General features: G+C 38.9%; 1 protein-coding gene and 1 non-coding gene across 2 annotated transcripts in view; one reads left to right on the top strand and one right to left on the bottom strand.

The window, feature by feature from the left end:
* Nucleotides 1-1225: 1225 nt before the first annotated feature.
* Nucleotides 1226-23708, bottom strand: part of LOC131220206 (uncharacterized) — a 32250-nt gene continuing 9767 nt past the window's right edge. Inside the window, exon 8 of the mRNA XM_058215169.1 lies at nt 1226-1411. Coding sequence (XP_058071152.1) covers nt 1226-1411 — 186 coding nt within the window. The remainder of the gene's footprint in view (nt 1412-23708) is intronic.
* On the top strand, nt 20696-20802 carry LOC131222053 (small nucleolar RNA R71). The gene has a single exon (XR_009159761.1). It is a non-coding gene; the product is annotated as a small nucleolar RNA R71 (small nucleolar RNA).

The following is a 23708-nucleotide window of genomic DNA, read 5'->3' as shown; positions in this document are numbered from 1 at the left end:
CTACCTAGTTGACTTGGATGATTAATTGACTTGGGACCCGGATCTACTAATATGGTCTTGAATTGAGCTGAGACTCAAACTGGATTTAGGGTAAATGGGATCGACTCACCTGTGTTCGGAGTGACAAGCCGTAAACCGTAAATTCTAGTTGTTCTAAATTCTCAAAAGTGAGATTAATGAAATTCTGTTTTTCTCATTCTTTGGGTATCGACCCCACTTGAAACTCACCTACTTCCATTTTACCTTTCCATGAGCGAGCGGGTAGTCCAATTCAACTTGGATGACTCATACGGGATTCGACCGAGTCTAAAAACCATGGTTATCCTATTGAAATGAATGGGCCGGAAATAGTCTGATTTAATGTATGGGAGTGCTCCCACCCAAAGTGTGCATTTACGGCCTAAGGTGAAACCAGATGGTTAACTCATCTGGCAGCCTTCATTGCTGAAGTCAATGGACAGCCGATGACCTGAATGGATGTGGTTCGCGCCTAATGAGTGGGTTTATCATTGGTGGGCTTTATGGTGCGCCCCACCTTCTGCACTACTGGGAAATTCCACCCAAGTGACACGCAACGAAAATAAAGTATTGTATATGAAATAGGGGTATGAAAGAAATATTGACACGCAACGGCCGTTTTGTAATCTCAACAGCTTAGAAACGATGCTTACCAGCAGTAGGGGCAGTAGTTGGAGGTGGAGGTGGAGGTGGAGGTGGATTTAGAGCAGCTGGTGTAACGGCAGCTGAAGATTCATAAAAGGCGTAGACCTCGAACCTCAAATTACAACTCGCACCAAGAATTCGCCCGCCTAGCTTTCCATCACAGAACACCGGAATCTTAGAAATGGCATCTTGCAGGCATGCGTTGCAATCTTCATTAGTTAAATCCTGGGCGCACTGCACAAGCCCATATATTGTCTGATTGATCGTAGAATTAGCTTCTCCGATTGCAAACTTCGGAACCAAAGGATCGTACGCGGCCACAGAAGAAATATTAATCGTCAAACGGTTCAGTGTCGCTTTAAACTGTTCAGGGACCGACGCATTCACCACATTCGGCATAAAAAACTGTAAGGAATTATATGCGGGATCGTATACAGATCTCAATCTACGGTCTGAGTAACGCAATGTGCAGTAATCATACCATATGACTGCAGCTGTCCTCATGTGGTACGTCTGTTTGATTTCTTGACTGGCCTGGTTGACGCAGGTGTTGCAGAGGTCACTAGTGATATCTCCTCTGCAGAGGAAGATGCCATGCATTGACAATTTCCCCATCATCGCCCTTGGTGTCGTAGAAGTACTTGATGAAGCGAGCGTTCGAAGTTATAACGGAAAAAAGCTGGTTGAGGTTAGTTTCGAAGGTGCTGTTAGCAGTGTAATTAGCTCTAGTTGAGCAGATATGGTAGAGCTATTGGGCATGAGAAAGGGTAGGGAAGAGTAGAAGAAGAAAGTAAGTTAGATGGAGGCGGAAATCCAACGGCTTCGAGTGGAAGTTATGCATCTCTTCTTCGTCGGTTTGTATGAAGAGAAAAGAGAGTATAATAGTGCAAGGAAACTTGTTTAAAAACGTATTTCATATGGGAGTGCGGATTATCTGTTTCCTGCAAACAACGAGTAGCTGACTCCAACCTTATTATTGTTCCACGTCATTGTATTGCCACATCAGCAGTTTTTTTTTTTTTTTTTTTTAAATTATATTTCTAAAAGAAATCTAACAGAAAAGGAAACTTCTAATGACGCTTTCTATTTGAGATTTTTTTTGGATTCTTCATTTTTCTCTTAAATCTTTTTGATCTGCTTTTCAATTCCTTTCTGATTTCAATCATGGCTTCGATTAAAGCTTCGATTAGAAGATATTTTTTTGTAAAACGGTCATTTTACAATTACAAAAGGGGAATTCATAGCCCCTCTCTCTCTCTCTCTCGAGTGCATGCATACGGAATCAACCTAGAGTTTCGACACACTGCCCCCGATAGCTAATATCCGGGTATTGATGCCTCTTTCATCCGTTCTTCCCTCGATGATTTACGGCATTTTATAGGTTTTTCTCAATTTATTTTTTTTTCTATTATTTCAGTAGACCACATAGATATATAATACATACATCAAAGTGAGCTCCTCGGACAGGTCTCCATAGAAGATGTGAATCCGTACAAGTCCAAATGCAAGCAACTGCGTGGAAAAGTTTCCATCAACCAAGCACACTTAATCGTCTCCCTTCTTCAATTTCTACTACCTCTGGAATGTGTCGTAGAGCCTTCCTAAACCCACATGCATATGCAGTGAAGCTCACGTGTAAGATTCAATCCATCCATAAAAAATATGCCACTATGTTGCTGCCCTGGCCCAGTAATAAGATTGAACCACTTGTCAGGTGGGCCACATTTTGCCAAAAATATACCGGTTTAAAAAAATAAAAAAAAACCACTTGACTGAAGATTTCTATCCCATCCACTTGTGTCCAATATTGGGGTTCACATGTTGAGTGGACTAAATTTATTTTCGGTAAAACATTTACCAGTTCAACCTAATGGATGGATAGAATCTAGCACATAGGTGGAGTTTACATGAGCTTTATTGCCCACGTGTGCGTTCTTAGTAAAGCTTTGTTCCCTAAATTATATTTTAGGTGGTGTGAATATGTAAGCTACCTACTTTTCTAGTAAATTTTAGGATGTTTGGATAAATGTCCCTTGTATTTGTTGGCCAATTTTTTTATGTTATTAATGTAATAATGAATGCTAAATATATTTAGATGGCTTGATATACATGGCTGTTAAATAGAGATTGGAGTGGACACTACCTTAGGTAATGTCCCCTAGCAGGTATTTTTTCAGTGGTTATGGTGATTATGGTGTTTGAATTCGGAGGTTAAGGTAATGATCTTAGATGAATGAGAAGGAGATGGGTATATGCACTCTTCTAATGTGAAGCAACATGAACCTTTTTACATTTCAACATCTAAAAAGCCTATACAATCAATCTCAGACCATCTATTCGTGTTATCATTGATCTGATTTTTCATGCCAAACATGCCCAGATCCAACTAGATGCATGAGATTTTTAATTTATAGCCCATTTCAAAATGACCTTAATAGTCTTTTTCACCAAATGTTGACTGGTATAGACTACGAGCATTCATTTACTTGAAAGAGTTACAAAACATGATACAAAATGACTCTCTTACAATTGCAATTATATTGGTGAAAAACTAAAATAAAATTTCATTGGTGGTTTGACTTTAGCTAATGTTCGGCAATGATCGAGTTCTCTCATCCATCATTGCACATTTTCTCTGTTTCTTTTTAATTTTTTAGAGTCGATTTGGTTGAAGTTATAATTAGTTTTTTTCCCTCATTTATTATTTTTTATAGAATTTATTTTTAACCTATTTATTTAGTACCAAAGTCAACACAATATTGTTTCGTAATTGTATTTGGCCCACGACATTCGCTTGAGTCGATGGTCATTTTTGTTACACATGATTTTAGTAGTTCTTAATTAGATTATTGTTGTAAAGTATATCATTTATTTTCAAACATTGTTTTTTACCTTCTAGGTCAATGGAAAGTACACATTTGTTCAAATCATGTACACCATGTGACGTGGAGGACATGTCTCACTTACGACCTCATATAAACATTGAATCAAATATGGAAATAAATGAATTAAGAAGCTCTAATACATCTAGCGGTGATTTAGGAAAGAATAAAAAGGAATCGAATCTAAAAATTCATATGGAATTTGAAACTGAGAAAGATACATGCGAGTTTTACAATAGTTATAAATGGAAGTCTGTTTTAGTGTTTGAATTAACAGTAGAAGTATATATAGACCAGAAGACGAGAGAATTGAAAATGAAAAAATTTGTGTGCTTTAGAGAAGATAGACGATCATTTGATAAACGCAACATAAATGTGAAGCAACAACGTGATGAAACAAAAACAATTTATGAGACATACATGATCATTAGATTGGGAGTTAACGGTAAATATCAAATTACTAATTTTAAAAGTGATCTTAATCATATAATTATTGGATCTCCAAAAGAATCCCATTTAGTAAGATTCATAATAAAAACTTTTTGTAGCTCAAGTAATGGCAGTTGATGACAATGATAGATCGAGTATAAAGCTAAAAGCAACATTTGATTTAATGCATAGACAAGATGGCGATCGACAATATGTTGAACATAATATGGTAGATAAGAAGTACTTACAAACAAAAAAGCTGAATGCAATAAAACAATTTGATGCTGAAGTTCTATTTCAATTTTTTAAAACAAAGCAAGTTGAATATCCAAAGTTCTTTTACTCTATGCAAATTGAGATTAGTTTCAAAAGTTGTATTACCGTCTACTGCACCTTGCGAGGTTCTCAAGTTCCCCCTATTCATGCACAGGAATTGGCTCTTCATTTATTCGTTTCAAGCAAGGTAGCACAGTGAGTGTGGTATGAGATTGGTAGGGATTTTCAGATTGCTGTCATGGAGGCTATGTCGATTGAAGCTCGGCTTCAACAGTGGTGGGTGGTGGTCTTGTCGAAGCCAAGGAGAAGTCTAATCCAGATGCTTACGCCTTGCATCATCTTTTGAGAGATTTGGAAAGCTCAAAATGCAGCAACTTTTGATTCGGCAGTGGTGTCCGCAGAGTCAGTTTCTGGTAAAATCAGGTAGTGGATGGCTCATATTTCTGGCTCAACGGCGGGTGACTGTAAACCTGTCGTGGGTAGATAGTACCGTTAGCAGTTATCTCAGGTGCATTCTGGTATTGATTTTGGGGGACGAGCCTTCGTAGTGAAGTGGGAGAGGCCTCCGCATGCTTGGATTAAGGTAAATGTGGATGGTTCCGCTCGTGGAAATCCGGGTAGATCTGATGCGGGCGGAATTGGTCAAGATGATACTTTTTCGGTAGGCTATGGTATTGGAACGAACACAGTGGCAGAGTTATGTGCGGTTCACGATGGCCTATTCCATGCTCGCTCAAGTGGCATGTCCCATATCATTATTGAATCCAACTCTAGACAAGTGATTGATATGCTCAATGGTGTGATTAAGCCAGGTTGGAAATGGAAAGCTTGGATCTTCAAGATTAACCAGCTGCGAACGTGGGGTCATGTTATATTCGTGCATGTCCTGAGGGAAGGAAATTCTCCGGCTGATCTCCTGGCCCGGCATGGGAGTGGTTCCCAATCCTTTTCTTATTTCGATATGTATGTAGATCTTCCCCATCAGGTCAGAGGTTCTATTTTTCTCAATAAGGTTGGTCTCGGTTCGATTAAGTCCTTGTAAAGGTTTGCTTTCTGTGTGCAGTTAGTTTCTCAGGATAAGCACCTGTTTTTTGCCTTGGGGTGCCCAAATGTACAAACCGTCTCTATCAAAAAAAAAAAAAAAGAAGCTACTGAGCAGATAGAGTAGCAGAACTCATCGTATAACTGCTCTGCTTGAGAGAGGGAATTGAAGAGATAAAGAAGAAAGAAAGATAGTTGGAAAATATGCGTCTCTTCTTCCTTAGTATGGAAAGGGAAGAGAATATGAAACCTCATTCTAAAACTTGTATAAATTTCCAATGATCTCGTCTGCAGTACTTAGTCATACCATAGGGCCGCACATGAAGAGACGATTTGACTAGAGCACTCCATATTATTTCTTGCAGTGGATGTCCCACAATTCATAGCTGATGGTGATTGGGTGGTTTGAATCATTAATATAAATAGTTGAATTTTACACATTGAGATGAAAAATCAACACTAACATCCACCACATGAAATCAGCGATTAGGATCATCCATAAAGCATGATCCAATGCGCGTCTCATCCACAGCAATTCTATTAGCTGAGTTTGAACGACTACAAATATCCATTGAGAATGATCGTGGTTGGCTCATGTTCTAATTCCCATTAATTATTGTTTGGGAATGATCTATTTTCAGCTCGCATCCGTCCATTTCAGAAGTAAAGGATGATTAGATGATTGTATGTTTGGAAACATTATCTATTCAAAGTAGGGGCCACTGGATGGATGGACCTGCTTGATTCAATACATTGCCACTTGAACTATGGGGAACCGATCTGCAATATTCCAGTTCTACCGGCTCCAACTTCTCATCTCCCATTCTCTTTCATTGCTGCTCTACCTTTTCTACCGCCTACTATAGTGATTCTATTATCTGATAGGGTGGTAAGATGATCTCGCCGATGGTGTAGATATAATAAATACATTATGATGGGCCCCACAGAACTTTGATCTTCTTTCCATAGTTCATTCCATTAAGGAACGAGGACTGCGGGGCTCTTCTGCATGCGTACATACACCAGCAAGGACGCTGGTGTGTGGTGCAGCAGCTAATCCTCTTCCAGCGTCATGATCAACTATATAAATTTAGGCATATGCAACAAATTCGAAGGTTCAGATTGTTCTTTCAGAGAAAATTTTGAGCAGTAGACATGGCAGGACACAACATATCAATGTTCTAGATTGAGTAATGCTACGGTGATTATGTTGCAAAAATATTGATTTTAATAAAATATATTTTAATAATAAAATAATATATAATATATAAAAGTTGTTTTGAAAAAACACTTTTTTGTGGGTTTTTGGAAATAGTCCCACATGGAAAAGAGAAGAGAAAAACTGTGCTTTATATAAAGGATGTAGAGTATTATAATATTTACCTACCTAGTCCGTGGACTATAAACCTTACGTGTTCCAGTACTCGTGCTCGAGCTCGGGCACGGGCACGGGCTCGAGCACGGTCTCGGTCTCGGTCTTAGTATGAAGGCGTGGGCATGTGAGGCAGTGTAGCTGTAGAGGCGCTAGTGGCGCACTTTGCACTTCAGCTAGAAAATGGCTAACTGTTGTCTCACAACAGTCAGCATGCAGCAGCTTAATGGCCCATGCACAATAGTCAGAAAACGGCTAGTTTTCCAACAGCCAAAAATGGCTTAATGGAATTTAAGTTTCTGGACCATAACCCCCTAGCCACCATAGCTTATAAAAGGAGGACCTGGATGGGTTTCCAAACCATCTCAACTCACTCCAGCAAACCCATACGAACTGAGACAGTCAGCTCTTCTCCACTCAAATATTCTAGTGTTTCTAGCAACATAGCAAGGCTTAAACCTTAGCTTGAAGAACAGACCAACGGTGTGGTCTAGGACGGTTCAATTGAACCAGTGGCTGAAGATTTGAACTGACTTGTGCAGAAGTCGAAACCACTTTTTCTCTTCTTTTCTTCTTCTTTGGGATTTTTCTTTTATACTGTATTACCGCCAGAAAGTGTGTAATTGAGTTCCATTTGGTGGGCCTTCGTGTTTGCTGAACGCAGACCCACACCAGGCTCGTCGTATCCTGAAAGCTATTTGCCTGTAACCTATCAGCATACTCAATTCACTTGAGTAGGGGCAAATGACGCTTTAAGGACAGCGTTTCAGACGTGCTTCAGCCTGTCCTGATTTCCAATTATTTTGCAATTTTCGGTTTCCACATTATACAGAAATACATTAATCTGTATAATTTCAAACAATCTTAAAGCATTGTTTTACTGATGGAAGCCGACAGTGTTTCATCCATCAAGTTGATGAATCAGGACTTGATACGTTTTGATCGGTTCGATGGAACCAATTTTACAAGATGACAAGATAAGCTGAAATTTCTCCTGACGGCGCTGAAGATCTATTACATATTAGATCTAAATTTGCAAGCACTACCTGAAGCATCTGACAACGACACACCTGAACAAGTAGCTGTTCGCACCAAAAGAGCCGAAGACGAACTCTTATATCGAGGACACATTCTGAACGCTCTCTCCAACTGCCTGTATGATCTGTACCAACAGACATCATCAGCAAAGGAGATCTAGGCCGCTTTAGAATTCAAATACAAGGCTGAAGAAAAAGGTACCAACAAGTTTCTCATCGCTAAGTATTTTGACTTCAGCATGGTAGATAATAAAACGCTGCTGCCCCAAATCCAAGAACTGTAGCTAATAGTAAACAAAATAAAAGCGATAAAAATCGATCTTCCTGAATCATTCCAAGTCGGGGCTATAATCATCAAATTGCCACCGATGTGGAAAGACTATAGAAAGAAGTTGCTGCATAAAACCGAGGACTATACACTGGAACAAATCCAGAAACACCTCAAGATTGAGGAAGAATCCCGTAACTGCGATAGAAAAAATGATAACGTGAATACCTCGTCCAAGGTATATGCTGTAGAAAACACTAATAACAAACATCTCGAGAAGGACGATTCCTTGAAACCTAATCAAGAACAATTTTAAAAGAACACCCAACAGAAGAATGGAAAGTTCAAGGGCCCATGCCATGTCTGTGGAAAAATCGGGCACCATGCTCGAGTATGCCGTTATCGAAAATCTAAAAAAGAGATAAATGCAATAGAAGAAGGCGATATCGTGGCTATGATCACTGAGGTGAATACCATCTAAGGCAAAGTTCCAAGTTAGTGGTATGATACTTCCGCTACTGTACATGTGTGCTATGACAAATTAGCCTTCAAAACCTATGAGGAATTGACCGATGGTTAAGAAGTCCAAATGGGTAATGAAGTCCAATAGAAGGTCGTCGGCAAAGGGACTGTCGAACTGATATTCACCTCTGGAAAGAAAGTGATTCTATCTAATGTACTGCACGTCGCAGACATAAGGCGAAACTTAGTTTCTGGGGATCTTCTGGGAAAACCTGGCATACGGGTGGTGTATGAGTCAAGTAAACTGATTCTGTCCAAAAATGAAAATTTTATCAGAAAGAGATATACTTGTAACGGAATGGTTAAGTTTTCTCTGAATGAAAGTAGCACTTCTATGTATATGGTTGAATCCACTAAACTGTGGCATGATAGATTAACCCATATAGGGTATAGTACTTTGAAGTTCATAGCTAAGAATGGTTTAATCTCATACACAGATAATGAAACTGAAAAATGTGAAGTGTGCATAAGATCCAAAATGACAAAGAAACATTTTCCAAGTGTTGAAAGATCGTCTCAAGTATTGGATCTTGTGCACAGTGATATCTGTGAGTTAAACGGTATTCTTACTCGTGGAGGTAAACGGTACTTCATAAATTTTATAGATGAATACTCTAGGTATGTGTATGTGTATCTATTAAAGAGCAAAGATGAAGCATTAAACATGTTTAAAATATATAAAGCAGAAGTAGAGAATTAACTGAATAAGAAAATAAAAATTCTCCATAGCGATAGAGGAGGAGAATACTTCTCCAATGAATTCGATAACTTCTGTGAAGAACATGGATTGATACATCAATAAACAACGCCATACATACCTCAAAAAAATGGTATAGCTGAAAGGAAGAATAGAACATTAGTAGAAATGGTCAACTCAATGCTGATAAGAGCAAAGTTACCACTAAATCTATGGGGAGAGGCACTGCTTGCAGCATGCCATATAATAAATAGAATTCCATCTAAAAAATATAAAATATCTCCATATAAAACATGGAGAGGTAGAAAATCTAACCTAAAATATCTAAAAGTGTGGGGGTGTCTTGCATACTACAGAACCCGTAATCCAAAAAGAACTAAGTTAGGACCAAAAGCTATTAAGTGCGCCTTCGTAGGGTATGCATAAAATAGTAAAGCTTATAGACTTCTAGACATAGAGTCTAATACAACAATAGAATCAAGAGATGTTAAGTTCTTTGAGAACTTACTATCCTTGGAGTCAAAGGATAATGAAATCCAAACTCCTAATAGAGAACCAGATAGCACAACTTCACAGATAGTGGAAGCTCCTATTGAGCCTCGTAGGAGTCAAAGGACAAGAATAGAGAAGAGTCTAGGAGATGACTATATAAACTCACAATGTGTCATTTTCCATCTTGTAGAAGGAGATAGAAAATGTTATAAGAAAAATACCTATAGTAATAACTATAGAAGATGATCCTAAAACATATAAAGAGGTCATATCCTCTAGAGACTCAGCTTTTTGGAAAGAAGCTATAAACGATGAAATGGAATCTATACTATCAAATTAAACATGGGAACTAGTTAACTTACCTCCAGGTTCTAGACCCATATGTTGTAAGTGGGTATTTAGGAAGAAATATCACACTGATAGGACTATCCAAACCTTCAAAGCTCGAATAGTAGTTAAGGGTTTTAGACAAAAAGAAGGGATATATTACTTTGACACATACTCTCCTATAGCTAGGATAACACCCATTAGGATATTATTTGCACTAGCTTCAATATATCATCTTCACATCCACCAAATGGATGTAAAGACCGCATTCTTGAATGGTAACCTCAACGAGGAGGTATATATGAAACAACCTTAAGGATTCGTTTTACCAGGAAATGAAAACAAAGTATGTAGATGATGAGGGTCGAATATTGCATAGCAGACCCTAATTATTGTATGATTTTACGTACATGATAATGCTTAATGGAATATTTTAATTATATTTTTGTTGCAGGATGAAATCAGGAGCGTTGATGGAAAAAGAGTATTACAAGCATGGATTTGACACTCCGAAGTCACCAGAGTAAGGGACGCACTCCAGAGAACTAAGACTGAAGAATTTACATGCCAGGGATCCGAGGAAATCAAGCCGTTCACGTTAAAACGACCCGAAAATAGTTCGGAATGCAAGATCACATGGTTTTCGCCATCCGATTGACTCGAAACTTCATACATGGGATGGGGGGCATAAATAAACCGTACACATAAAATTTCAACCATTTCATATCTCGATAAGTGGCCCAACAGCCAGATCAGCCCATTAATTTCCAGTTTGGGGTCCACCTGCAAGCTGGATATGCCTCATCTTTGGTCTCAACACCTTAAATTATATGGAGAACCATATGGATGGAGGAGATTTTGTACATACATCATGATGGACCTCACATGTGCACTGCATGCACATAGTGCGGACGCACACCAGCCGTGCACCCATGCACTCAAAGTCGGTCAGCAGGCGCTGACCGACAAAATACAAACAAAAAAAAAAAAAATTTCTAAAAACGCAACAGCGTTAATGCTGTCCGGCGTCGGTTTCAGTAGTGGGGCCCAAAAATCATCATTTCACAAGATTTTAACCGTCCACTGTGCCTCTTGGGTAGGGAAGACCCTCGCCTAGGTGGCATTTTGGCCTCATACATGCGATCACACGATTTCCACCATCAAACGCAAGACGGACGGTAGAGCAGAAAATCAGGTGGACCGCATCAAAAGCAATCCAAAAGCAGTCATTTCCAACTGAAATTTCGAGTAAATTATAATGGACGGCATGGATTTCCAATTAGAATTCGATCATGGGTCCTCTGACACCACCGACTTAAAATGAAAATTTCCGTTTCTTCTTGCATGAAAACAGGGACTTGCAGTTCCCTGTTGTGGGCCACAATCATGATTCGTAGGTCCAATCTTGACCGTCTATCAGACCATAATGGCCTATATTACCATCACCTAGGTGGCAGTATTTCAGATGACAGCAGAGATCGGTTTTCAACCGTTCAAAAGCAGAATGGATGGCAAGAAGCGAAATCACGTGGGCTGCATCAACAGACAGTGAAAACCATCCATGCTCGACCAAAATTTCATCTTGCATCCAATGGACGGCTTGGATTTATCAATATAGCAACGAAGTGGGCCCCACCAATGTCACAGCGCGGTTAGTGCGAAAGAAGACGCCCGGACGCTGTCCGACTTTTACAGCGGTTGTGGCCCACCATATTTGATCAGATAGAAGATCTGATCCGTCCATCATGTAGAGAACTCAAAAACGTCCTAAGGGACGGTATTTATTTGGAAACTGAGCGAGGAAAGAATATCTGTTTTGCATCTGAACTTGGCTGCGAAAAGGAGTATGCACTCTGTTGCGGAAGATCTTCCGCTGTTGCTGCGTAAATAGCTGTCCAGCTCTCCACCGCACCTAACAGCTATAAAAGAAGGAGATCAGCAGAAGGGAGAGGTGGTTTTTGGAGAGAAGAAAGCAGAAGAGAAGAAAGGGGAGCCAGGGAACAGATCCAGAGAAGAAAAAGAGAAGAAAAGAGAAGAAAGAGGAGAGAAGGATGTTTTTATTTCATCAATTTTATTTTTCTTGCTTTCTAATTGATCACATGGATAGCTAAATTCCTTAGCTAGGGCTGAGATGAAGCCTCTAACTTGAATGATCCTTGTTTGTTGATTTAATCTTAACTCGATTGATTTGCTTCTTTCTCTAGTGTGCTTGACTGGAATTTCTGTACTTCTCTATGCTATGAGCTTAACCAAAGTCTAGTTATGGATGTTGTTTGGAATATTATTCTAGGTGCTTGTGTCTGACCATGAACAGGTTTCCTATAGAGGAAGAAACAGGAATCTACATCTCTTCATGTCTAACCATAGATGGAAAGATGTGATCCATATGCTTTAAGGGATTATACATTCTGTGTGCCCGACCAAGGACATAGTTTGTGATTTATTTAATTTATATCAATCTGAATAGGGTGAATCAACTGGTAAAACAAGGGTTAGGATAATTAGAGGTGGATTCGGAAGTCCTAGTCTTCTCCTTGATTGAATTTTCCTCATTATTCTCAATTATTTTCCGTATATTTGTGTTAGTAGTTTGCTCAATTATTTATTGGATTAGTTAAGAAGAATTGTAGATATAAATTGTGACAACCAGTCCTCGTGGGAACGATCTCGTAATACGTACCATATTTACATCTGATTCGTATACTTGCGAGTTTAAAATCATTTAAATCAGATTGGTTTAAAAATAAAACATCAAGTTTTTGGCGCCAAAACAGTGGCATTTAGAGGCAAGAGAAGTTTGATTTCAAAATACTTTCTCATGGTTTCATGCATAATTGTTCACTCCCCAAGTATAGGGTTGTGATGTAGTAATAAACTCGGTGAGACCGAGGTCGAATCCCAAGGGATTGATACTTATATATTACCTGAAACTAGGTAGAAATAGAACTAGCCTAAGATGAAATCTAAATCAAATATAAATTGATGAATGATGGTGAGAGATTAATGTAAAACTTAAGAAATTCTGAGGAAGGAAATTAGGGATTCAGAGGATCCACTTGTAGAGGTCAGGGAGATCTTATGCCTGCATCAAGAATCATGAAAATTAAACTGTACTTACTTGATCTAGTTTTCACGAGATGAAAGGTATATGAATTAGAATGGATTCCATTACCAAACCATGCTCAGGAGACAAAGCAAACAACAGAATTAAACTAATTATCAACCAGTCAACAATGCATGAAGGTTAGGAAGGATACTATCATCCGTCCATGCCCATGAGACGATGGTGAACAACAGGGCTTCCTGACGTCATAAACATCAAAAGGAGGAAGAAATACTCAAAGCCATTGCAGATCTATTGTAATTTTAGTCACAAGAAACCATAAAAAAAAAACTGAAAGTATCCCTTTAATTGAACTAAAATCAACATTAGTCAGTCTAAACAAGAGGCACAAGCAAAGTCTCTCCCATCAGACTACAAGCTTCACCTCTTAGCCTAGCTAAGAGGTTCAGCCAGACATGGATGGCTAGTTCTCTTAAAAATAAAATAAACAAAATAAAATAAAAATAATAGGAAAAAGAAAAAGAAACAAACTCTCAATCCCTGTCTCTCTCACGTTCGCAGCCTAAGCCAAGCTTCCCTTTCTTCTTCTCTTTTCTCCGTTCCCAGTACTCCTTTCCTTTTATAACAGCAGCAGGAGTCGGTGGAGAGGCTGGATTCGGTGTGCGTGAAAAACTTCCGCAGCAACAGCCGCGTGTGCAAAAAGGAGTGAAAACACCCTGCTTTTGAACTTGGATTGCTCAACTGACTGTCCAATTCTTTCGAAATTGACATCATGGATAGAGTTAGGACCACCCTTTCAAGAGGTTGAATGGTGTGGATCATCGATCCGATCACGGACGGCGGCCCGTAACTGCCCGTAATTTTCAGTTTTCTCGGATGCGCGTAAGGCTTACGCGGACGTGCTGACGTGTTCGGTGGGCCCCGTAGTGATGTTTTTGATGAAATCCACCCCATCCATTAGATTCCTCTCGTTTTTTCGGTTGGAATGGACTAGTTTTTGTCGAGTTTTGGTGTGGTCCACATGATTTTCCATATTGCCGTTCAACCTGCGTTTGAATGGTATTTTCCTGTGTATGCGAGCATAGATCAGGAAAAACCTCATGCGTACGGTCGGTTTGACCTTCTGAAACAAATGGACGGTCCAGATCATCCTGTTGGTGGCCCACACTAAGATCTCAAATGGGCAGCTCGTTCGTCTGTTGTAAACAGAGGCGGACTCTGTTGCGGGCGGAAATTTGCGGTCAAACGCAAGTTGACCTTTTTCCTTTGCTCGGTGCACTGCGAGTGCACAGCCCATGTGCACTCCCACGTACGCACGGTGGGCCCCAACTTGATGCATGTGAGAAATCTGATCCGTCCATCCTCTTTTTCATTTAATTTAAGGGGTTATCTATCGGGGGCCACCCGGATCGAAGGGTTAAAAATTTTTTACCTTTTTCCTCGGGCTTTATAACATTTAACCAATTAATTAAAATATTTGCATTATGGTGTCTTTAGGCGTTTAAATGGGGTGGAATTTCTCCACTCCCAAACCCATTTGGTCCCATAGCGAATGTTGGGATCTTATTTAAATATGTTTTAATCTCTTTCTAATCAAAGTCCTTATTACTCCTACCAAAACACAATTAAATTATAATATTAAGATTATCATACGAAAATCAAAAAAACCGTTGCATCAATCCAAGTCGTTCATTTCATGCGCCCAATGCTTTGAAAGTCAAATCGGATCATAGGATTGAAATTACAAAATTTCTTAAAATTGAATGATTTTGAAAAAAATCCACCTAGAACTATGTTAGAATTTGGGCTTACTTTCCGGACCGGGCACGATAACTTCATAGGAGCAAAGAATTAATCCCAATTTCCCAATTCTAAACTTTTCCATGGGGTAAGTTAATCTCATTATCTTATTAAAATTCACTTCTCTATTTTTATATCATTGGTAACCAATAAGAAATTCATACAACCAAAACTTAACCAAAACCTATCTAAATTTCCTTTTTTAAAAATTAAAAGAATCCAAAAAATTAGCTGAGATAAACTATACCATTGCCCACCCCTTTCTGTCGGCTTCTTTGGGAAATTGAACCTTCACCATGGGACAAATATGGTGAAGATTACGAATCCTTTCAATTTTCTAGGGTTCCCAGAGGAACCAAGTTAATTTAATACAAAAAACCTTAATTGAAAGCGAGATGTGACACTAACTAACTCAATCAATGTTTTAATTCTAATTTGGTTAACAATTCAAACTTAACTAGAAATCTAATGAATCGAACCAAGGTCTTAAATTACCAAAACAGTAGAAATTCCAAGTCCTTAATGGACAAAACACTTAATTCACAAGAAATCCAAAAATATTAAAAATTTTACAATTTTTCATTAATTTGAAATCTTTTAAAAAACCTCCCCAACCTAAAATCTACATTGTCCTTAATGTAAAAGATATGAGCATGCATTGCACATGGGACAACAAAAGTAAATGAGAAGTGATGGGAAGATAGTACCTAGAGGAAGAAATCAAGAGACTTTTCAAAAATATCTACTTAAGAGTGGGTCAGCACAAGAGAGAAACCAATAGAAGTAAAATAAAAATAACAAAAATAAAATCCTACCTACACCACTTTCGCAGGTGTTCTCGATTGCATTTAGCGTATGCAACAAGCTTTTAAACCCCTAAGTTGCCCCTAGTGGACGAGTTGTTGTCTCGTGAGGGTTTGCAGCAATGTTACCCACAAACATTGAACTAACTAACTAGGAAAATGAAACATAATGAAAAGCTGGGTTGGCTCCCAGGAGCGCTAAGTTTACTGTCTATCCTAAAACAGCATAAAGGAAACTATCCTAGTCCTATGAAAACAGGAAACCTACCTATACCTCCATCAGACTAGGAGATCAATCCTGCTAAACAGGATCAGTTAGAGGTATGGACATGTCCTCTGAATCAAATTTCTCGACAAATGGCTTTAAGTGATGTCCATTTACTTTAAACTCCTTGCCATTGTCAGGATCTCTTATCTCAACGGCCCCATGAGGATACGCAGTGACCACAATGTAAGGGCCAGTCCAACGAGATCGAAGCTTACCTGGAAAGAGATGTAATCGAGAATTATACAAAAAGACTTTCTGACCAGGTGTGAATGATTTTCATAGAATACGTTGGTCATGAAACGCTTTCATTCTATCTTTATAAATTCTCGAGTTCTCGTACACATCGTTCCGGATTTCTTCAAGTTCATTTAATTGAAGTTTACGTAGCGAGCCAGCGTTGTCCAGATTGAAATTTAGATTTTTGATCGCCCAGTACGCTTTATGTTCCAACTCCACAGGCAAGTGACAAGCTTCCCATAGACAAGTCTAAAGGGAGACGTTCCAATAGGGGCTTTAAAAGCAGTACAGTATGCCCATAAGGCATCGGTCAATCGGATTGACCAATCCTTACGATCAGGGTTAACCATTTTCTCTAGGATATGTTTGATCTCCTCATTGGAAATCTCAGCTTGTCCACTTGTCAATGGATGGTATGGGGTGCTCACCTTATGAGAGATACCGTATTTCTTCATTAAGCTCTCGAATGGTCTATTACAAAAGTGTGAGCCCCCATCACTGATGATGGCTCGAGGCGTCCCGAACCGCGAAAGGATGTTCTCTTTTAAGAATTTAATGACCGTGTGATGGTCATTATTTTGGCACGGAATTGATTCGACCCATTTAGTGACACAATCTACTGCGAGTAAAATATACAAATTTTCAAATGATTGGGGGAATAGTCCTATGAAATCGATGCCCTAGCAGTCAAATGCTTCTATGATAAGGATGGGGTTTAAAGGCATCATATTTTGATGGGACAATGCTCCCAATTTTTTACAATGCTCACAAGCCTTACAAAACTCATGAGTGTCCCTGAACATAGTGGGCCAATAAAAGCCATACTTTGAAATCTTGGCCGTGGTCTTTTTAGTAGAAAAGTGACCACCACAGGCCTGTGAATGACAGAAGGAGATGACACTCTGATACTCGTCAGCTGGCACACATCTCTTTAGAATTTGGTCTGGGCAATATTTGAATAAATATGGATCATCCCAGAAAAAGTTGCGCACCTTGGTAGAGAATTTCTTCTTATCTTGTGCAGTCCAATGCGTCGGTATGGAACCTGTAGCAAGATAATTAGCAATATCAGCGAGCTAAGGTGAATGGGAGACTCTGAACAGTTGTTCATCAGGGAACATGTCATTGATATGGGTCGCCTCAGAGGAATCAGAGGTATTAAGGCGAGAAAGGTGGTCGGCCACTACGTTCTCTACTCCCTTTTTTATCTTTAATCTCTAAATTAAAATCTTGGAGTAGAAGGATCCATCATATCAGGCGGGGCGTAGAATCATTCTTAGAAAGAAGATACTTAAGTGCCGTATGATTTGTACAGATAATGATCTTAGATCTGATCAAGTAGGACCTAAATTTGTCCAAGGCGAACACTACGGCTAAGAGTTCATTTTTCGTAGTCGAGTAGTTCACTTGGGCAGGATTTAAAGTCCTATTCACGTAATGAATGACGTAGGGCCTCTTATCTTTTCTCTGACCTAGAACCGCTCCAAGAGCATAATCAGAAGCGTCACACATAAGCTCAAAAGGACGGCTCCAGTCGGGTGGTTGTATGATCGGTGCACTAGTAAACATGCCCTTAAGCTTAGTTAAAGCTTCCTGACATGGCTCAGTCCACTCGTATGGTGCATCCTTTTGAAGTAGATTACATAAAGGATGAGAGATGAGACTAAAGTTCTTTATAAATCTTCTGTAAAACCCAGCGTGTCCTAAAAAGGATTGCACGTCTCGTATGTTCTTGGGTGGAGGTAGATTAGAGATAAGATCAATTTTTGCCTTATTCACCTCGATTTCTTTGGACGAGATAATATGTCCAAGGACAATTCCCTTATGAACTATGAAGTGACACTTCTCCCAATTAAGTACCAAGTTCTTCTCTTCACATCTTTTCAGCACACATTTAAGACTTTCTAAACACTTGCTGAAAGATGAACCAAAAATAAACACTTGCTGAAAGATGAACCAAAAACAGAGAAATCGTCTATGAAGACCTCTAAATATTTTCCCACAATGTCAGAAAAGATACTCATCTTACATCGCTGAAAGGTGGCAGGGGCATTACATAATCTAAATGGCATCCTTCTGTAGGCAAAGGTGCCGTAGGGACATGTAAATGTGGTCTTTTCCTGATCCTCAGGGGCGATTTCAATCTGATTGTAGCCCGAATACCCGTCAAGGAAACAGTAATAGGAATGACCAGCTAGCCTTTTCAAGATTTGATCAATGAAAGGAAAAGGAAAGTGGTCTTTCCTCGTGACGGTGTTCAGCTTCCTATAGTCAATGTATATTCTCCAACCAGTAGTAACTCTAGTTGGCACGAGTTCATTATTGACATTGGCTACGATGGTGATCCCAGACTTCTTAGGAACTACCTGAGTTGGACTCACCCATTGACTATCAGATATGGGGTATATGATACCCACATCTAATAGTTTAAGAACCTCAGTCTTAACCACTTCCCTCATGTTTGAATTTAGTCTACGTTATGATTGCCGAGAGGTCTTCGCATTATCCTCAAGATATATGTGGTGAGTACAAATCAAGGGGTCGATTCCCTTGAGGTCCGCTATCGTCCATCCAAGGGCTCCTTTATGCTCAATGAGAGTAGATATGAGCATACTCTCCTGTTCTTTCTCCAGGTGGACAGAGATCACCACTGGGTATGTCTCATCTTGACCTAAATAAACATATTTCAAATCAGAGGACAAAGATTTTAGGTCAAGCTTCGGCGGTTTGAGGTTAGACGGTAGAGGCACTACATCAGTTTAAGGCAACTCTTCAAATTGTGGCCTCCACCAGTTAACTTCAAGTACCAGTGCAGTATCAAGCAAGGCACACGTCTCCTTAATCATGTCATCATCAAAATTATGGAAGTAGGCCAGGCACGTCTCTAGAGGGTCAGAGGATAAGGTCAGAGGTGTCGTATCTTCCACTAAAGAGTCAATCATGTTGATGTCGTGGAAATCGTCATCATCCTCTAAGTTTCTGCCGTTATTAAAAAAGATGTTTGACTCCAATGTCATATTCCTAAAGGACATAGTCATGACACCATTCCTGCAATTGATAATTGCGCTTGAAGTGGCAAGGAATAAGCGACCAAGAATGACGGGAATCTGAGTGCTCACGTTATTGATGGGTTCGGTGTCCAGGATGAAAAAATCTACAGGGCAGTAAAATCTATCGACTTGGACCAACACATCCTCAATTATCCCTCTTGGTACATAAACAGAGCGATCAGTAAGTTGTAGTGTGGTCAGGGTGGGTTTTAATTCACCCAAACCTAACTATTTGTATACCGAGTAGGGAATCGGATTGACGCTCGCTCCTAAGTTAAGAAGTACATGATCAATTCGATGGTCCCCGATTACACATGAAATGGTTGGGCTACCAGGATCTTTGAATTTCTGTGGCACGTCTTGCTTTAGGATGACACTCACTTTCTCGGTCAAGAAGATCTTCTTTTAAATACTCTGCCGTCGTTTGGTCGTGCATAAGTCTTTCAGGAATTTGGCATATGAAGGTATTTGTTTTACAACATCAAGTAAAGGAATGTTGACTTTCACTTGTTTCAACACCTCTAGGATATCCTGAGAGTTAGAGAGAGGTTTTGGAGCAACCAACCGTTGGGAAAATGGAGCAACTGATTTTTCTAGAAGTTCCGATTCTAATTTTTGTGAGGCCTCACTAGATCCATTATTGTCCTCTTCTAGTTCTTGAGGTATTTCGGGCCTAACCGGAAGGGTTTTATCAATGATCTTCCCACTCCTAAGAGTGGTGATGGATTTAGCGTGCCCCATTTGATTTGAAGAGCTAGGATCACTTAGCTCATATTGCGGTTTAGGATTGGAGAGCGGTTGTGCAGAAAGCATCCCCTTTTGTATAACCGTCATACGTGAATCCATCTTTTGCATAAAGTCTCGCATTGCCTAGGTCAGCTCTTACATGGAATTTTGAACCGGTTCTTCTTAAGGTTTTCCCTGATTTGGATTTTGATTGGAGAAACCTTGAGGAGTAGCAGTTTGTCCATTTCTCCAACTAAAGTTTGAATGATTTTTCCAACCAGGATTGTACGTATTAGATGTTGGTCCATTGAAAGGTCTTTGATAATTATTTATGGCATTGGATTGTTCATTCAACACTTATCAAAAGGCGTGTACGTAGGACAATTTTCAATTGTATGAATGTTGCAATCACAGATGCCGCAAACACTTTCATTAACCTTATCCTTCTTTCCTTCCATGGCCTCAACTTTCCTTATGAGCGTAGTTACTTTACACTTGAGATCATCCTCTTCTTTCAAGAGATATAATCCACATTTCTCCTTTAATTGAGTCGGCCGAGACCTGGTGTTCAATTTTGGGTAATAATCCCATGATTGTGTTTTTTTAGCAAGACTATTGAGGTAATCCCATACCTCGTCAATATTTTTATTAATGAATTCTCCATTACACATTGTCTTGACCATTTGGCACATGGAAGATATCAGTCCATCGTAGAAAAAATTTATAACGCACCACGTTTCAAAGCCATGTAGTGGGCATGAACTGACCAAATCCTTGAACCTTTCCCAACATTGGTAAAATGTTTCATCCGCCTTTTGGGTGAAGTTCATGATTGCTTTTCTAAGGGTAATCATTTTATGATGTGGAAAAAATTTCTTTATAAATTCCCTTTGCATATCATTCTATGTGCTAATAGATCTATGATGTAGTGAATGTAATCACGTCTTAGCCTTCTCTTTTAAGGAAAAAGGAAAGAGTCTCAGCCTGACTGTGTCCTCAGACACATTTTGAAAATATAAAGTGGCTATTATGTCATCAAACTCTTTCAAATGTAGATATGGTTCTTCAGATTCAAGCCCATGGAACTTAGGAAGGAGTTGGATAATGCCTGGCTTGATGTCCATGTCCTGTATTTTCAAGAAAAATTATGCATGAGGGCATAAATAATCTCGTAAAGTACGTGGCGGGGGTACTTGATGCACCTTATTCTCATCCTGAATGTCCTCCACCCTAGGTTGGGATAGAAGAGGTTGGTTTTCAGCTATCACTTCAATTAACTTAGGGGATTTCGAGTGGTGTTTAGTCCTACGATGGATAGTTAACCCCTCAACCAATCCTCCTTCTGTCAAGAGACGTCGAGTGTTGTCACGGGCCCACTTGGGCATGAAACACTCGCAGACCTCAATCAAATTTGAAACCTAATCCTAAGAAAGGAAAAGAAAATCTAAAAAGAAAGAGAGGGTTGGAAAGAAGTTACCAAATTAGAGTCCCTAAGTTAAAAACCTGCAAAATATAACAAAATAAGTTAGATTCTAAAAAGAGAAGAAAAATCCTTAAAAAGAAAGATAGCAGTAAACTGATTTCTAAAAAAAAGAATTCCTAAAAGAAAGTGGAAATTTCTAAAATAAATTAGGAAAGTCCTAAACTAGAAAGTAAGTTCCTAAAAGAGATTTGAAAAATAGAAAGTAGAAAAAGAGCTTACCGAATTAGAAATTTCTATCTTAAAAACTTATAAAATAGGAAGGTTAGTTTCTAAACAAAAAGTCTACAAGTAGAGAATTTCTAAAGATAAATTAGGAAACTAAGTTAGATTCTAAAAGAGTTAGAATTAGAAAGTTACTAAAAATAAAAATAAAAAGTTAGTTTCTAAAAAAAGAAAAAATTTCTAAAATTAGAAAATAGAAAGTTAAAAGAAAAATCTAAATCTAAAATTAGAAAAGTACAGAAAGTAAGAGGAGAAGTTAGAAGGATGATACCAAATGTGAAGTTCCTATGTTAAGATCCTATAAAAGAAAACAAAAGAGATTAGTTTTTAAAAAGGAAAGTTCTAAAATTAGAAAGTTTCTAAAATAGAAAATCTAAACCTAAAATTAGAAAGTTTCTAAAAATAACATAAAGGAAAGATGAGTTAGTTTATAAAATTAGAAAGGATTTTTAAAAAAGGAAATAACTAACCTAGTTTCTAAAAACAAACTATTTCCTAAAAATAGGAAAACAATAGAATTTAACAAATTTCTAAAATTCAAACCCTAATTCTAAAAATAGAAAAAGTAGAGGAATTTAGAAAGGGATTACCAATTTAGAAGTTTGTATTAGGATTCTACAAAACAGGAAAGCAGGTTAGTTTCTAGAAATCAGAAAAATCTAAACCTAAAGTTAGAAAAATCCTAATCTTAAACTAATCCTAAAACTAGTTAATTTCAGAAAATGAAACCGTCAGTCCCCGGCAACGGCGCCAAAAACTTGTTCACTCCTCAAGTATAGGGTTGTGATGTAGTAATAAACTCGGTGAGACCGAGGTCGAATCTCAAAGAACTGATACTTGTATGTTACCTGAACGTAGGTAGAAATAGAACTAGCCTAAGATGAAATCTAAATCAAATATAAATTGATGAATGATGGTGAGAGATTAATGTAAAACTTAAGAAATTCAGAGGAAAACTAGGGATTCAGAGGATCCACTTGTAGAGGTCAGGGAGATCTTATGCTTGCATCAAGAATCATGGAAATTAAACTGAACTTACTTGATCTAGTTTTCACGAGATGAAAGGTATATGAATTAGAATGGATTCCATCACCAAACCATGCCCAGGAGACAAAGCAAACAACAGAATTAAACTAATTACCAACCAATCAACAATGCATGAAGGTTAGGAAGGATACTGTCATCCAACCATGCCCATGAGATGATGGTGAACAACAGGGCTTCCTGACGTCATAAACATCAAAAGGAGGAAGAAATACTCAAAGCCGCAGATCTATTGTAATTTCAGTCACAAGAAACCATAACAAAAAAAACTGAAAGTATCCCTTTAATTGAACTAAAATCAACATCAGTCAGTCTAAACAAGAGGCACAAGCAAAGTCTCTCCCATCAGACTACAAGCTTCACCTCTTAGCCCTAGCTAAGAGGTTCAACCAGACATGGATGGCTAGATCTCTTAAAAATAAAATAAACAAATTAAATTAAAAATAATAGGAAAAAGAAAAAGAAACAAACTCTCAATCCCTGTCTCTCTCACGTTCGCAGCCTAAGCCAAGCTTCCCTTTTTTCTTCTATTTTCTCCGTTCCCAGCACTCCTTTCCTTTTATAATGGCAGCAGGAGTCGGTGGAGAGGCTGGATTCGGCGTGTGTGAAAAACTTCCGCAGCAACAGCCGCGTGCGTAGAAAGGAGTGAAAACACCCTGCTTTTGAACTTGGATTGCTCGACTGACTGTCCAATTCTTTCGAAACTGACATCATGGATAGGTTAGGACCACCCTTTCAAGAGGTTGAATGGTGTGGATCATCGATCCGATCATGGACGGCGGCCCACAACTGCCCGCAATTTTCAGTTTTTCTGGACGCGAGTAAGGCTTACGCGGACGTGCTGACATGTTCGGTGGGCCCCGTAGTGATGTTTTTGATGAAATCCACCCCGTCCATGAAATTCCTCTTGATTTTTCGGTCGAAATGGACTAGTTTTTGTCGAGTTTTGGTGTGGTCCACATGATTTTCCATATTACTGTTCAACCTGCGTTTGAACGATATTTT

The sequence above is a fragment of the Magnolia sinica genome, chromosome 12 (assembly GCF_029962835.1).
Source record: "Magnolia sinica isolate HGM2019 chromosome 12, MsV1, whole genome shotgun sequence".
NCBI classification, from domain to species: domain Eukaryota; kingdom Viridiplantae; phylum Streptophyta; class Magnoliopsida; order Magnoliales; family Magnoliaceae; genus Magnolia; species Magnolia sinica.
Note: the sequence above shows the minus strand (reverse complement) of the source record. Positions and strands in the feature narration are given on the sequence as shown.